Raw genomic sequence first — 17,475 nt, forward strand, 5'->3', positions numbered from 1 at the left:
AATAAAAGACGAACAATTTATGATCCCACAAAGTATTCCTTTTTAAGTATCAATTGCTTAAACTACATGACCTTATCGCCATCTGTCTGTCTGTCTGTCCATTCATATTAAAGTTCATATTTCAGAGACTGTCATAGCTAGAGCTACCAAATTTTATGACACTTTGTCTGAGTGCTATATGTATATTAGTTTCTATTTTGATTTTTCTAACGCTTCTCTCAATTCAATAAAATTTATTAAAAGTTAATTTAAATTGAGAAACTTTGATTATGAGTGAGGTTTTTAAAGCAGTAACTAAAGACAATCACCATAAATATCAAAGATGTTGTCAAAATAATCATTCTATTTTAGGTTCTGATATAGCAACCTACTTCTATCCTATTATTATTGATAATGCTATAAACTATAGCAATTTTTAAACTATAGCAATTAGACTCAACTTTGCTGACTAAGTCACATTGTTTTATCGACTTGTAATAATAATAATAAAGTTAACAAAACCAAACTTTGTATAAGCGAAAGTTCAACTGGCGCCCGAATGTTATCAACAGCATTATCTAAGTACTACAAACAACGCTAATAAAATCACATTTCATATATTTAAGGTGAAATCTGCTTCGAAAGCAGTAGAAAGTATTAAATTACATGTGAAGCCACAAAGTTAAAGTTATTCTCAACAAAATGTTATTTAATCTGAAATTGGCAATCTTTAAACTTTTACTTAATATATTCGTTATGATGTTCATTGAATTAAGTGGAGCAGTTTGGAGCAATCAAAGTAAATGTATCTGCAAGATACAAGCGATTTGTCATTATGGTATCTCAATTTGATTGCACAGCGAATGTGATACTCGCATTTGTGAACCAGATTCGAATTCGCCGGTGTCAGCGACAATGTTGAACTGCAATTCAATTATGCGCTAACAAATTAGTTGTTAGTCAAACAAATCTTTCAAATGGGGATCGACAAATCAATTTTTGTGAAGAAAGATATAGATATAGATATAGATATAGATATAGATATAGATATAGATATAGATATAGATATAGATATAGATATAGATATAGATATAGATATAGATATAGATATAGATATAGATATAGATATAGATATAGATATAGATATAGATATAGATATAGATATAGATATAGATATAGATATAGATATAGATATAGATATAGATATAGATATAGATATAGATATAGATATAGATATAGATATAGATATAGATATAGATATAGATATAGATATAGATATAGATATAGATATAGATATAGATATAGATATAGATATAGATATAGATATAGATATAGATATAGATATAGATATAGATATAGATATAGATATAGATATAGATATAGATATAGATATAGATATAGATATAGATATAGATATAGATATAGATATAGATATAGATATAGATATAGATATAGATATAGATATAGATATAGATATAGATATAGATATAGATATAGATATAGATATAGATATAGATATAGATATAGATATAGATATAGATATAGATATAGATATAGATATAGATATAGATATAGATACAATGCTGTATAAGATACATTTCAGACTGAGAGCAATAAATAATCGATTAAAAAGAACTCTAACAAATGAATTGTGGCTGCCGTCAGGTTTAATTAGTTTTCAATAAATTCTTTGTCGACTTGTTCAAGTTGTTGTTCTGGTTGTTGTTGTTGTTGTTGCTGTTCAGGTTGTTGTTGATGTTGTTGTTGTAGTGACTGTCGTTGTCGTTGTTGTTGCATCAACTGTCTGCAGAGTCATAATGAGGCTTATTTTGATTATTTGTTTATTTGTGTTGCCCGCTTGGCTTTTAATGCATGTTTATGCCCTCTGATTGACTGGCTGACTGAGCAATTGGCTGACTGACGGACTGAATGACGGACTGACTGACTGGCAGTCACCTCGTGCCAAAGATTGATCGCATTTGTTGCCGTGTCATAAGAAATAAATACGAAAGATACACAGACAGACAGACATACGGAGAGAAATATGAAATACCTGCCCAGCCCACATTTTCAGGGGGGCGATACTCAGGCTCTCGGCATCGGGTATGCTGATGAATGAAGTCATTTGCTTGTAGAGAAATATTTTGACAGCTGTAAATATTGACGGCAAGCGGTAAAACATTCCGCTGCGGCTTTTGGCTCAGCGTCTCGTCTCGCCTCGCCTTGTCTCGTTTTCAAATTAACACAAATGAAGTTATAAAAATGATTTTTATATGCCAGCAAATGCTTCGATTCATCTGAATTGATGTCGAATGTTGAATGTTGAAACCAAATGCGGAAACTTGTCTCGATCTCAGCTTTGCTTTGCTTTGCTTTGCTTTGGTCCACTATCTGGGTGGTCCCCGGGGCACCGCTGAAGCGAGCTCAAGCTTTGTCTTTGGCTGCGACTGTGTTACGTATACGCACAGTGAAACACTGTGAAACGTCAATACATTCCGTAATTTCGGTATGTCGTTGGCCTCCCCACACAACCAGAACAGTCTCAGCAGTTGGTCAACCGACTAGCACATACCCTGCATAAAGTTTACGAACTTGAACTGATTCTCAGCCCTAGCTTAACCGGTTTCTTACAAAAAACAACTTGTTGTAATCATGCGAAAGCTTCGTTTTATGTATGAATATCATATTTCAAGATCAACCAAAAATAGTCGAGTGTGCTGTAGGTAAGTGGATTTGACTGAGTGATACCCTGTGTTACAATTTAAGATACTTTTCTACGCCACATGAGAAGTATTAGAAATATTGTTTACTTTATTGAACTAATCAAACAAATTAATATATTTAAGTGCATTTTCTTCTACAAAGAATAGCTTGCTTCAAGCAAAGTTGATGGCACATAATATATAAACATTGAATAACAATAATAGCTAAACGTAGCATTTTTATATTGTTAAAACAGAAAGACATTCTGAACGATGTTTTCTTCCGTTTTTAATGCCTCAATATGAGTTTTGATACAATAATAAATTTATTCGCTATTATTGTTTAAGTTAGTTTGAATATATGTATTCAAATGAACATTAACAAATGATTTTTTTAGTTTAATATATAAAGCATCACTGAAAGATAAATAAATAGAAAACCATCATTAAAGTGTGCTATACATCTAATCTAATTTAGTCAACTTAGAATGATGACAAAACTGAAATTAGACATTTGAAATGTATTTATAATTTTAACAAGACTATGAAAGACTTTAGCAGATTACTTAAAGTGCTTAATGGAGTAGAAGGTGCTGGATGTGATTATTAAAATCTCAACATGTAAAGGTTTGACAACAAAGAAGACAACCAATAAGAGATAGACTTAAATAGCTTAACTCTAACGAAAGTAGAGGATATATTATTGTTGCTGCATGAAGGCGACATGATTTTTTATATTTTATATTTATAATATAATAAATTCATGAATTGTCTATTTAAATTATACATAGTATATGAACAAGAGATGAGAGCTTATAAAACTTCGTGTTCTTACTTTGCATTTTTTTTGCAGTGACGGTTTACATTCAATCTATTTTTTGATAAAGTTTCTCATAGTGTTGGTTAACATATTATAAAATAAAGAAATAATGCGGTTAGATTACAGGTTCTGCTACGATTTTATTCTACATTTACCATTCCAAATTTTGATTTTATATTTTAAATTATAAAATAATTTTGGCGGCAATAGTTATATTAGGAAATAAATAAAGAAGATAAATAAAGTCATGATTTATTTCGTTATGCAATATAAACATATGTATTTTTTTCGTATATTTATTCCTCTCTTTTCTAGTAAAGTTTTATAAATAAAAAATATATACGCAAATATAAAACAGTTGTCGAATAAATAAATAATAATATTGACCAGTATACAGCAGTCTTGTCGAGTCGTTGCTGATTACCGATTACTGGGTACAGTACAATTAACAGCATTTGCCTCAACCTCAACAATTTGCGACCATATCTGCGACAGGCCCAACACCAGCAGCAGCAGCAACAACTGTGACAAACTACAGCAGCAACAGCAGCAACAAAAGCAATAGCAGATCACATTAACCAAATGCGGTCAGCAGCACAGTTTAAACGACATTTTTGCTGGCTGATATGGTCTCGTTTTGGACCGGGAACTCTTGGCCAGGCCCAGAGTGGACAGTTTTATTGCCAGTGCGAGGCGCATGGCAGCAACAACAGTTGTTGTTGTTGTTGTTGTTGCAGCAGTTGCGCCTTAAAAGGCGCTACCAGTTACAGTTTTGTTGCAGTTGCAGTTGCAACTTGCTGCTTGCTGCTTGCTGCAGTTTGCAGTTGGCGATAACTTAACAGTTGAAATTAATTTTTGTCACTTCATAAATCGCGCCTCGAGCTGATTGCCATGCCTCTGACTCTGAGGCGTTGAGTTATGCTGCTTTTGACCCAAAACCCGAGAGCTGAGCATAACTCCAGCGAAAAGCAAAACATTCTCTCCTCAAAGAAACACGCACAACAGCGACAACAGCAAATTGTTAGACAAGTTTGCTGCCTCGCTTCAATGGCTCAATTTGCCTTCTAAGGCCAAGACTGCCAAGTGTGGAGAGAAGAGAGAGGAGAAGGTGGAGAGTGGGGAGTGAAAAGTATTCCCACTGCGTCTATTGCCCATATCGTGATTATCATATGACGTGACAGCTTCGCATATGCGTAGTTATGAATGCATTTGGGTCATAAAGCTTGTCCATGTTAAAGGCCCATTTCAGTCTGCATTGTTTTTATTTTTGTTTTTGTTATTGGTCTTTACTTTTATCGTGGTGAAGTGGGCCTAAAGAAATTGTCCTAGTACTACAAAGCGAGCGAAGGCGCTCTTAAAGCAATCAATAATTGATTACAGCCTTTAAAAAGTGCACTTTGTCTTTGAAAAGTTAATAACAACGTTCATTAAATTGTTTATTAATAGCGCTGCATTGGAGTGAACAATTATTATAATTACTGATATTTATTAATTGCAATCGTTTTATTTTTCAAAACTGTTTGTAGTACAGTATTTATGATTACCGAATTTGTATAATCGCATAGATAAAAATTAAAAAAGTTATTTAAAAAATACTTTTGTATGGCATATTTTGCACTCTATGGTATATTTCGAATGTAGCACTATATCAATATATAATATATCAATATATATACCCTTCGGTATATTTTAGTACTTTTGTGGTATAATAATTTGGTATATTTTAAGAATAATACTGCACTTTTTATATATACACACAATAACATTTATTTATATTCAACATTTATATTAAAAATAAAACTTTATGATTATTATTATTTGCAAATATTTTTCCCTAAAAAATTGAAAAAGTTGTGTTTCGTCGCTTGTTTAAAATACATTTGTAAATACTTCTTCACATTTTCTAAAAAAGCTAAATTGAAATTTGCTTGCTTAAATATTCACTATTTAATTATTTGATTTATTTATTGATTTATTTTAAATACTTTAATAAACCTATGGCTACAAATGTTTTATTTTATTTTTTATTATATTTGTAATTTTAGCTCTGATTAGTGATTTACAAATTGTTGTCATAAAAACGGTTTAAATATTTATAAAAATTAAGATTCCACATTTATTTTACACATTTTTTATATTAAATTTCATTTTCTTGATTTGTATAACTTATTAAAAAGAACCAATGGACATTATGGTTGTTACAACACAAAAAAAAATCGAGTCGCAATTTATTGTTTGATATTTTGTTATTTTTGATTTTATCTTTTTCCATGTTCTATATTTTAATCAGTTGTTTTAATGTCTGAATTTAAGTATCGTGAAATTTTCGTATAGTATTAGCATTATATATTTTTGCATATCATTTTCAGTACAACATTATCAATTTCAAACAGTATCGAAAGGGTTTATTAAATATATTTAGTTTGTCGATTATTTGTATTATGTAAATTTTGAGTTTAACATTTTTAGTTCTTAAACAGTTTTAATATGATATTATTATCATTCATGTGCTGTTTTTGTTATTTCGATTGCAGCAGCAATTACATAATAGAGTTATATTGGCATTTCATGGCCAACAAAGCAATTGGTCAGCTAAAGTGCTTAGACACTTGGCCAGCTAAAGCTGACTAGTTGCCACAGCAGACACACATGCCACGCATGCAACACATGTCTGTGGCAAGTAGGTCGCCTGTGGCAAGTATTGATTCCAAAAACAACGCCCAACTGGGTGGCTGAGATTGAGAATGAAGACGATGATGAACCTAAAGATGATATGAGGTTGAAGTGGCAAGGAACATCAATGGATGGGCGGCCCACTCAATCACAATTATGCGGCAGAGTACTAAATTATTTTGCTGTAGTTTCAATTGCAAAGATTGTGATAAACTGCGCAGTTTAATGGGAGAAAGTGGCTGAGAAATGCGGAGAGAAATGCTTTCAACGAAGAAGCGAGGAGAGAAAAGAATTTTTTGCATCTTCTTCTTCTTCTTGTTAATGTTCTGGTTTTGCATCTGGCAAATGGCAAATAGCAAATGGCTGTGGCCAATTTTCTAAGCACATTTTCCATTGAGCGCAAAAACTTTTTCCAAGTCAATTTCCAGCGCGGAAAATTCTTTTGCCGCTGAGGAAGGAAGGGAGGAGAAGAGAAGAACTCTAGGTAATTGCAGGCTGGCTGATGGGTAATTGAAATTCGTTTGTTTACGTTGTCATTGTTGTGGCAGCCACAGCCACAGCAGCAGCAGCCGCCATGCCACACCGCACTCCACTTCATGCCTCATGCCACACCGCTTGCCGCATCGCCTCGCATCGTTTGTTGCCCGTTTGCATTGTTGTTGCTGTTGCTCGTTCTGGGCAAATTGAAAATTACTTAATGGTTCAGTGGCGATCGCTGTTGTTGCTGCTGCTGCTGCTGCCTCTGAGGCTACTGTTAAATGAGCGCCAAGTGCTGGACAAATGCGAAAATTGGCAGCCACAAGTTAGCCGAGAGTTTATCGAGTTTTGTTAGCTGTCTCTCTCTAACATAATTGGCAGCCCAGCAAATCGCTGTTAAAGCGCCTTTATCCCCCAAAGTGTTAACATTGCCATTTTAATAAAATAAAGACTCTACATGAAAACAAACAACTTAAAGCAAAGTTTAAAGTGTAAAGAGTCAATGGAATCCACTGAAAAGTTTCATTCAAATTTAAAATAACCGACAAATTTAAAGCCATGTTAAGATGGTAATAATAATACTTAACAAACATTTGCTTTTGAACTAAGTTAATATATTATAAATTAAGAAAAATTTAATAAACAATTTAACAGAACTGTGACGAATTTAATTGCAATTTTATTTGTGTTTCAAATGTTTTTGACTTTTCGTCACAAAATTATAAAAATAACTACTTGAAAAATCAATAATAAATAAAGGGGGCTGTAATAAATTTAAATGAAATTTGAATACCATATTTTCAGATGCTTTCAAAGACAATTTTGATCACAACGTTATGGAAATATATATTTTCTCTTGTACCACATTCAATACTCTTAGAAAAAAACAATGTTTTCGCATGTTTACAGAAACTAACAAATTCAAAACTCTTTTTCAGACCTAAATAAAAGATGATATATTTTTACTCTTGAAAACTATACTATAATCATGGAAAATCAATAATATTTTAATATTTTGAATTTTAAGAAACTTTCGAGAACACTTTTATTCACAACATTATGGAAATAACATAGGTATATTTTCTCATTCAATAATCATCCAAAATGTTTAAGCATGTTTACAGAAACTCTAAAAAATTTAATAGCATTTTTATTTTCATATGTTTTCGATTTGTTTCAACTAATAGATAATATATAATTACTCTTACAAAGTATTATTACAATGAAAAATCATTAAAGAGAACGATAACAAATTTTATAGAAATTTTATGCCATATTTTAAGCAGCTTTCGAGAACACTTTTGTTCACAAAACATTAAAAATATCGATTTAATCCAATGACAAAATCAATAATAAACCTTAACAATACTCTAACAACTTTACAGTGAACTTTACAAGCAATCCACACCATTTATGAGCTTTTGAAGGCAAGCCTACATAATGTTACTTTACCAAACTATTTAATAATCGACTTCAACTAGCATTCAAGGTGCTTTTCGAACATGCTGTTATCTCGTAAAATATTTTGTTTGAAGTCAACAGTTTAGGAATATTGTTATTATCATGTACATACAACTTTAATGTGCTTTTAAGTATTTTTTGAACTGACAACAATAGGCAAACAACTTTCGTTTTGAAGTAGATTATTAAGTCATTTATATTTATTGTGCTTTAACAATGCTGTAATAGCTGTACATGTTGTTTGTACAACTATTGCATGTAAAGTTTAACTTTAATAGTGCTTTTAACGATTTTTAGCTGCACGATTTTCCCAGCTGACAACAACAACGTGAGTTTTCCTTTCTTTGAACATAACTACAACTATTTTTAAGACACTTTCAATTGCATTCTTCAAGTAAGCTTACGTTTTAATGTGCTTTCGATTATGCATTCGTTAAAAAGCTTTAAATAATGTTTTAATAGCGATTAATAAAAATATAAATCTTAATGGGCTTTCAACTATAAATATTGTAAAACAACTTTCAATTACAAGCTTACGTTTTAATGTGCTTTCGATTATGCTTTCGCTGAAAAGCTTTCAGTTTTAATAATGTTTTTAAAGCCAATCAATAAAGTGATTAGTATTAAAGTGCTTTTAATGTTTTTCGCTTGAAATAAAACTATAAGAAAGCTGTCAATTTCATAATTATTTGATTAAATAAATAATTGCTTCAAATTTATTATAATCAATAAGGAAGCTATCAATTTTATAATACTAAGACTAGTTTAATGAGCTACTTCAAGTTAATAATAAATTTAATCTACACTGTGATTTAGCTCAAATATTAAACTACATGTTTCCTTGAATCTAAAGTCCATCCATGTCTTAAAATACCAACTATTATTTATTCTTTGCTAAAGACTAGAATCTAGTTTCAAGTCAAAGCTTTAAATGTTAGTTCTCAATCTAGTTCCATGTGCTTGCTAGGAACTAAATTATCTTGGCTTTATCAAATCTTACGTCACGTCGCATTAATTTGTCAAATTAACACCTTTAAATAATATTTAATAATATTTCGTGTCGCTTGGCCGTGGCAATTTTTCAAAAGCGTCAGATTTATGAGTTTTATTTTGGAATTTTGTGTGTGCATTTCAATGATACTTTTTTTTTTTGCTGTCCCATTTTTTGTTTGCAGTTATTGTTGTTGTTCAAATCTCACGCTAAATCATTGTTTGCAGCTCCAACTCTGGCTTTAGCTCAGGCGAAGTTTCAAGTCGAAGTTGGAGTTGGAGTCGACGCCATCGCCTACAACATTCATTCAAATTATGGAACCGCAAATGCGATCGAGATCTCGTTTTAGTCACGCTAAATTTATAAACACAACAACAGCAACAACAAAGAACTGCATAATACTTACAATAAACACACCTCAAAAAAAAACAGAGAGAGATAGCAACAACCCAGAGTGTGAGAGAGAGAGAGGGAGGGAGAAAAACGCTTCGTTTCGTTTGGTTTCGTTTCGTTTTTGTGGTTAATTAGCGAACGCGACAAACCCACCTAAAAGCGTAGATTTATGCACTCGACTCGGGATTGGAATGAATACGAATACGAATACGACAACGAATATGAATACGAATATGAGTATGTGTGTTCGAGTGTGAGTGTGAGTGCGAGTATGAGGATAGATGGGGCTACGACTCGGTTGACAACTGAGTGCCCGCAATTACTCAAATGGATGCCTGTGACATTAATCAGTGTAATGAGCAAATTGCCGGAACAAATCGTATGAGTACACTCGCAAGTACACTCATAAGTATTCGCTTATAACTAGCGACAATGAATCAATAGATCATTTTGCAAAATGATTACCTAATGAGTACCTAGAAAAGTTCTGGTAATTAAGTATATACTTCATAAGATCTCAACTTCCTTTCAAGTTTCTTTCCAACTTACAGATTGGAAGGAAATTATTTAAAATCTTTGCAAAATATCATTATCTGAACATCAGCTGAACTTAATTCGCCAAAAATTTAATGTTTTTATTAAATTAAGTCATATTTCATCTAACAAACAATTTGCAATTTCTTATTAGGCTATTTTCCAATGGACTCTTGGAATGATTTTTGAAATCATTACGATTCTGATGTATTCTTTATCAAATACTTTTTTGATGTTTAATCTTTTTATGTACAAAAACTAAAATTGGTCTTTACTATACATTCTCGTCTACTTGTGAAATATATATGGAAATATTTTGAAAATAAATTGAAACCCTTTAAAACTTCTAAAATTTGTTATATACTCATTGATTTCATTAAGTTTATAATATCTTTGCATGTAATCACAAAAATTTATAATTTAAAATTTTGTTATATAGTATTCAAAGTAAAAATGTATAATTTAACATTTTTTTATTCCAGCATTTTATTGGATACTACTTTTTTCCACATCATAAACTTATGTAAGTCAAATACTTTTTTTTTAGTATTAAGCAATTTGGGAATGAAAGTGGAAACATTTTTGGAGTCATCTATAACAATATATTGAATTTTACTTTAGTTCAGTTCAATATAAATATTATTATAAATGTGTTAAGAATTTATTTTTGAAATTTTCATCATTTCCATTTATTGGAAACAATTGACAATCATATACTAAAGTCAACTACTCTTATTATTAAACAATTGTGTAATTTTCTAAACTTTAATAGAATTGCTTTGGGATCACTTCACTAACAAGTTCATCATATAATCAACAAATTGATTAAGTATTTATTATCGTTTAAAAGAATGTCATATTCCAGCATTTTATTGGAATAGACAATAGACTGTTTTCCAATCATACACTTAACTCAAGTACTTCCATATTATAGTCGCAATCGGCTTTTATTCACTTTGATTTACTACTTAATGGCAGACATATGGTTTTGTGGGGCAGTGTTGGCTAATGACAAGTCAAAAGTGACTCTGCAACTGGAAATGGAAGTGGAGGGTGGTGGCAAGGGTAAGGATAATGTTGCCACATCAAATTATTAGGCAAACGATTACTCGAAAATTCTCTGCGGTGGCATAAACTAAATTCATGAGTGCCATGATTGTCAGCCAGAGAGAGGGAGAGAGATGGAAGAGAGGAAGAGGGAGGGAGAGAGTCAGGGCGCATAATGAGCTTAAGTTATGTTACATAAGCCATAAGGACATAAAAACCACTCGAGCAGACACTTCATGAGCCCCGAGTAAGTGCCTGTGGATGTGGTTGAAATGGATAGATGGAGAGGGAGAAGAAAAGGGAGGAGGCATAGCATTGTGGGGTTAGACTACACATTGGAGTGAGGGTGCTCAGAGTGTGCTGTATTTATGTGTGTGTTTGTGTGTGGAGTGAGCGTGTGCGTCCCTTTTTTTGGTGGTTGCAAACTAATGAGCTGCAGATTGACGCCACGACAAAAGGCAAAGGCAACAGCAAAGGCAACAGCAAAAGGCAGACGGACGTCAGGGCGTCAGCGAGTTCTCTCTTCTGTGGTTGCCACTTTGTTTGCTCAACTGTTTACGAGCCACTCAAGCCACTCCACACATCCAATACACTAACACTCTATGAGTAGTTGAGTTCAGTTCAGTTGAGAGTTGAGCTTAGCGCAGTTGTCAGCAGCCTTGTCAGGTGTCTCACATTTGCTTTGATTTCCGCACTTTGTTGAGGAATTTTTCGTACTTTTCTGTTCCTGTTTTATTTCCTTGTGTTTCTTAAGAATATGCTTTAACCCTATAAAATGCTTATGCTTATGTTTAATTGAGAAGAATTGACTTCTTAAGAGTCTTCTTTGTATAAGGACTTTCTTTCTCACACTCTTGTATTTCATTTGGTTTGATTTCCTCACTTTACTGGTCTTTTTCGATGTAGCTTTTACTTCTCTGTCCCTCATATATTTCTCCTCGAGAAAAATTGACTGCTCAGGAATTCAGTTTTGTATGAGGACTTTTCTGTTTCTTTTTTATTTCCTATAAAATGCTATACTTCTATGTTTATTTGAGAAGGATTGACTTCTTAGGAGTCTTGTTTATTGTATGAGGACTTTTTTTTCTCATACATATGTATGTGTTTCATTTGATTAGATTTCTGTAATTTTTTGGTCTTTTTCCGATGTAGCTCTTACTTTTCTATCCCTGTCTGAAGAAATATATTCCTGTCTATCTTTTTGAGAAGAATTGACTGCTCAGTAATTGAGTTTTGTAGGACGAATCCTTTGTGAGGTCTTTCCTCATCGGACTTTTACCTTCTATTCTGTTCTTGGCATTACTTGAATTGACCCTTGATTAGTCTATTTTCTATGAGGAACTCTAACTATTCTAAGGTTCCTTCTTAATTTGTAATAGGATTTAAAGTTCCCTTCAAAGGGACTTTTCACTAATATAAATCACAATTTTCTACATGTAAAATTCAATTTGGTTATCGTCATGCTATGATGAGTAGTCGGAACTGTTTCATTTGCAAGTTGTGTTCTTTTTAAAATGTTTACTATTTATTCAATTTTCATTTTAATTTATCCGCATATATTCAATAGAAATGCAAACGGATGCAAAATGTTTGCATCTCTTTAAACATAGAACTGTTTCCTTTGTAAGTTGTAAATTGTGCTTAAAGTCCCCAAAAGAGTATCTTCGGAGGGTGTAGATATTAACCTATTAAATATTAATGTTTACTATTTATTAAATTTTCATTCTAATTTATACGAATACTTTCAATAGAAATGCAATTTCTGAAATTTTGATAGCGATAGGAAACCTATCTCATTATCTTATTAAAATGTTTTCTTTGTAAGTTGTGCAAAGCTAATTAGATTATTATTTCTCATTACTAAAGTCCACATAAAGTGCCTGCGAAGTTTGTAGATTATTAAGCTATTAATATATTCACTATTTATTCAATTTTCATTCTAATTTATTCAAATATTTTCAATAGAAATGCAATTTCTGCAATTTTGGATGCAATAGGTTTCCTTCTAATCTAATTATATTATTATTTCTCATCACTAAAGTCTTCAAAGGGTATCTTCGGAGGGTATTGTTAAGGTATTAGTTAAGCAGATTATCTTTTCTCCTCACTAAAGGTAACATAAGGTGCCTTCGAAGTTAAGATATTATAACTTTTGCTTGTTCGAAATTTTCATTCAATAAAGTATGAAATACCGCTTTAGAAATTTCTACAACTTGATGAGTTATCTTTACTTTATCAACTACTGGAACTCACCTGAGCTGGGACGATCGCTGTAGCGGGTGCAATAAACCCACGCTGGCCACACGATGGGCGTGGAACTGTTTCCCGTTGTTGTCGTTGATCCTGCGCCCGTTACTCCTGCTCCCGCTGCTCCCCCTGCAGCTGAGGCTGCCTCCTCGACACTCTTGGCGGGTGCTGGCGACGTGGCATTGGGCGACTTGACCAGATCAATGGCTGGCGCATTGTTCGCTGTGCTGCTGCTGGTTGCTGTGCTATTCGAATCGTTGCTGTTGCTGCAGATGTTCGCCAGGCTGCTGGAGAAGCTCAGACTCGGCTGCGACTGCAGCTGAACGGGCGCCAAGTTCAGCGGCTTCGCTGACTTCCGTGGCGCCTTCAGGCTCAAGGCTGCTGCTGGCGTTGCAGCTGCAACAGTTGCAGCCGCTGCGGCTGCTCCTGGAACAGCAGCCAAACGCTGTTGCAGGCGGGAGCCAAAGTCCGCTTTGAGTATGTTGTCGATGCTGAACTTGACTTCGCGCACATTGTTGTTGTGATGCTGTATGTTGTTGTTGTTGTTGTAGTGTTGTTGCTGCAACTGTTGCTGATGTTGCTGCTGCTGTTGCTGCTGGTACGAAAGCGGCTGCAACTGTTGCTGCATCAACAGCTGATGCGGATGCGCCGCACTTCCAATGCCCAGCGCAGTTGCCGTCAGCTGCGCCAACGCATCCTGCCCCGTTGTGGGTCGCATGGCTGCCGCTGCCGCTGCTGCAGCAGCCATCTGCAGTTGCTGCGACACCTTGGGACCCCTTAAGCCACCCAACGGCATCACGGCCGCTGTTAAAGCATTCACTCGAGCCGCTGCCATCAGCTGCATTTGCTGCTTCATCAGCTCCTCGGCATAGAGTTGAGATTTACGGAGGAATTCCTCTTGAAAACTTGCAGCTGGAGCCGCCATCTGACCGGCTGCCTCCTCTGCCTCGCTGGGCGAATGGGGCGTGGTCACGCTGCTGAATGCCGACGGTCGATAGAGCTGGCTCATGAGCAGCCGCTGACGCGCTTGAGCGGCAGCCACATGCGATTGCTCTTGACCCACGCTCAACACGCTGTTCTCGCTGCAACAGCTGGCGGCATCATCGAGCTCCTCCTCCGCATCGCCGTCGTCCTCATCCGGTGGATCATCCAGGATGTTGACCATGTGCTCATCGCAGGCGGAACTGGCGTCCTCCATGTCGCCATCGTCGGGCGGCCGCAGCTGTGGACTGCGGCTGCCGTGCAGCGGGAGGGGCAGGGGCAGGGGCAGGCAATCCGGATGCATTGCATCCGCTGTGGCTGTGGCAGGCGACTCCAACTGCGGCTGGAGTTCGTTGTTGTTGTTGCTGCTGCTGCTGCTGCTGAGGCTGCGCTTGAGGGTCAGATTCAGCGTCGGATGGCGACTGCTGGCCAGCGTGGACATAAGTGCAGCAGCCACTGTTGCAGTTGCAGTTTTGTTCTAGGGCACGCAGGGGGTGGTTAGAGTGAGGGGGTCAGGGGGACGGGGATCAATTTAGCCCTGGCTGCAGTCTGATTTGCCCGCTTGCAAAGCCGTCGGCATTTTCACACACAAATTGAACACGCACACACACGCACGCACGCACACACACACACGTACGCAGGCAAGCACACGCGCACAGTTGCTGGCTGCTCGCCGCTAGGTGGCGTTCGCTGCTTTCAAGTTTTCTATATAGGCGAGCGGCGAAAAGCGGTGTGTATAGATATAGTAGATAATAAAAACTATTAAAAAGCGCTCGACGACGGTTGTGGAGAAAAACAATAAAAAGTGTCTCGCCCGGGTTTCCGCTACGTGCGCTCTGCCAGTCAGCTGAACCAACTGAAGCTCCCGCGAACTTGCAACTAAACGAGACGGCAGAAATGAGCAAAACCAAAAGAGCGAGCAGTCGCTTCACTCGCAGGGCCTAAAAACCGGAACGGCAATAAGAACAACACACTCACACATACGCACAGTTGTCTCTCTCTCTCACTGCGCTCTCTCGCATTTCGAACATCCAATAAGCAACGAGCTGCGTTGCGCTTCGCTTCTGTGTGTGTGTGTGTGTGTGTTTGTGTTTGCGAGTAAGGGTGTGAGGCATTTGGCTGGCACACTAGCGTTGTCTCGCTCTCGCGAGCACAGCACACTCACTCACTCACTCTTCGCTGCCGCGGTCAGCCTGTCAGTTGAGGTTATGTTAAGTGTTTGTATATTTGTTAATTAAGTGCACTGCCAGCGTCGCTGCCTTCGGTGTTGTTCCTTCTGCCGCTGCCAACGTCGCCTGCTCCTTGTGCGCTTGTCTTTTTGATTATGCGCTGCAGCATTTAAGTCGTAAATCTCCAGCGTACATAAGTTTCTGGCTTGTGGCTGCGCATCTGCAGTCCTTTTAGTGGCATCCTCCATCCTCTTCTCACACACACACACACTTATACTTGTGTGTGTTTGTGTGTGTAACACATGCTGCTCCTCTTCGAGTCTTTTGCTTTTTGCTTATTCAATAAAATACAAAACAAAAAAGAAGTAAAATTGTTTCGCTTTTTGATGTCATTGTTGTTGTTGTTTTTTGTTGCTGTTGCTGTTGCTGTTGCGCTTTATAAATCACCACCACAATTTTGTTTCCAACATCTGCTGTGATTTCATAATTGTTTTTGATGCCTTTTTTGCTACACACATCAACACTCACTACACACATGTGTGCGTGTGTCTATGTGAGCTTGTCTAATTGGCCGCCGAACTGTGTGTGGAAAAGTGAGGTTAGGTTTGCACTTTAGCTGCTGCACTTTGAGTGTTGGGTGTGTGTGTTCCAGCTATTCCAGTATATTCCAGTGGAATAGCAATGCGTAGGGCAGCTAATTAATAAGGCGCATTTATCTTATCCACATCGATCTCTCAAAATGGGCCATTAAAACATTGCTTTTAGCTCGTTTTTAGACAACATCCGTTGGCCATAAAATAGAAATTCCAGTGCTTTTATTTCTTTCTTGGTTGCTCGCCCAGCATCGCCCAGAAAGCTGTCCACGCTTTATTATCTGTGGCCGCAGTGCCACGCCCCAATTGCACACCCAATCCAGTTTAATAACTTTGTTGCCCCTTTATATACAATTTATGTACATTTTTTTTTTTTTTTGGTTTGGTGCCCAGGTCGCGGCCTCTGTTACTGATGCCGACGCGTCGATAACGCAGCCAACAAATTAATCAAGCTTAATTTCAACTCCGATCACAGCGAAGCGAGTGAGCGAGAGGAAGGGGAGCGGGGGGAGGTGGCTACAATTATACAGCGATTAAAAGCGGTCGAGAAACCCTAGACACGAATTATGAATAAAATTAAACGCAATTGCTCAAATGTCTGCGCAATGCGAATCGCAATCGCAAATGTTTTGCCCCATTATGTTATACTCCATTAACCCCCCACCGCACCGCACCCCCCGCACCTACCACCCGCTCTCTCAGTGTTCATGCGTTCCATGAAAAGAGACATGATTAAAGCTGCGCACGAAACGCTTTTCACATAAAAGGCGCCGCGTAAGGCGATCTCGCCAGTTAATCGCGCAGAAAATCTTCATCAGAAATGGACGGCAGCAAAAAGTAAAGTTACTCAAACTAAAATAAATACAATCAAAACATGAAGCGTACAACACAAGCAATAAGTAACGACAACAGCAGCAGCAACAACAACAGCAACAACAATAACAACAACAGCAGCAGCAACAGAAACCAAGTCAAAGAGACCCAAAGCAAAAGCAACAGCAAAAATAAAAGCGCGCCGGCAAAACATTACAAGAGAATCGCAGTCGCTGCGCTGCCGACTGCCGACTGCGGGCAGCGGGCTGCAAAGTCACAGCAGCAACAAATAGCATAATCGCAAAGCGAGGCGACCGACAACGGGCAACGGGCGACGGGCTCCCCACACAATTTAGATGCGACCCAATAGATAAACTTAAAGAGGCTTTTATTTAAACAAAGCGCAGCGCAGTCTATGGATCCCCTCGCATACACACACACACACCAACATAAACAGACACACAATACACCAAAAGAGAGAGCGCGACAAAGGGAGAGCGCGAGTTGACGCGCAAAAATGTATGTAGCTTACAAACAAGCAACATAAAGAGAGCAAGCTCAGCTTCAACTGTAGTCCAGGCTGAACTATTGCTTG

General features: G+C 36.6%; 1 protein-coding gene across 3 annotated transcripts in view; it reads right to left on the reverse strand.

Moving 5' to 3' along the window:
- Nucleotides 1-15,191, reverse strand: part of LOC133842509 (homeobox protein invected) — a 59,219-nt gene extending 44,028 nt beyond the window's left edge. For 2 of the 3 annotated variants that reach the window (XM_062275621.1, XM_062275620.1), the window contains exon 1: nucleotides 13,331-15,191. In XM_062275621.1, coding sequence (XP_062131605.1) covers nucleotides 13,331-14,747 — 1,417 coding nt within the window. In that variant the 5' untranslated portion in view covers nucleotides 14,748-15,191. The remainder of the gene's footprint in view (nucleotides 1-13,330) is intronic. The other variant, XM_062275619.1, reaches the window with a different exon arrangement.
- Nucleotides 15,192-17,475: the final 2,284 nt, after the last annotated feature.

This window comes from Drosophila sulfurigaster, chromosome 3 (genome assembly GCF_023558435.1).
Source record: "Drosophila sulfurigaster albostrigata strain 15112-1811.04 chromosome 3, ASM2355843v2, whole genome shotgun sequence".
NCBI lineage: Eukaryota > Metazoa > Arthropoda > Insecta > Diptera > Drosophilidae > Drosophila > Drosophila sulfurigaster.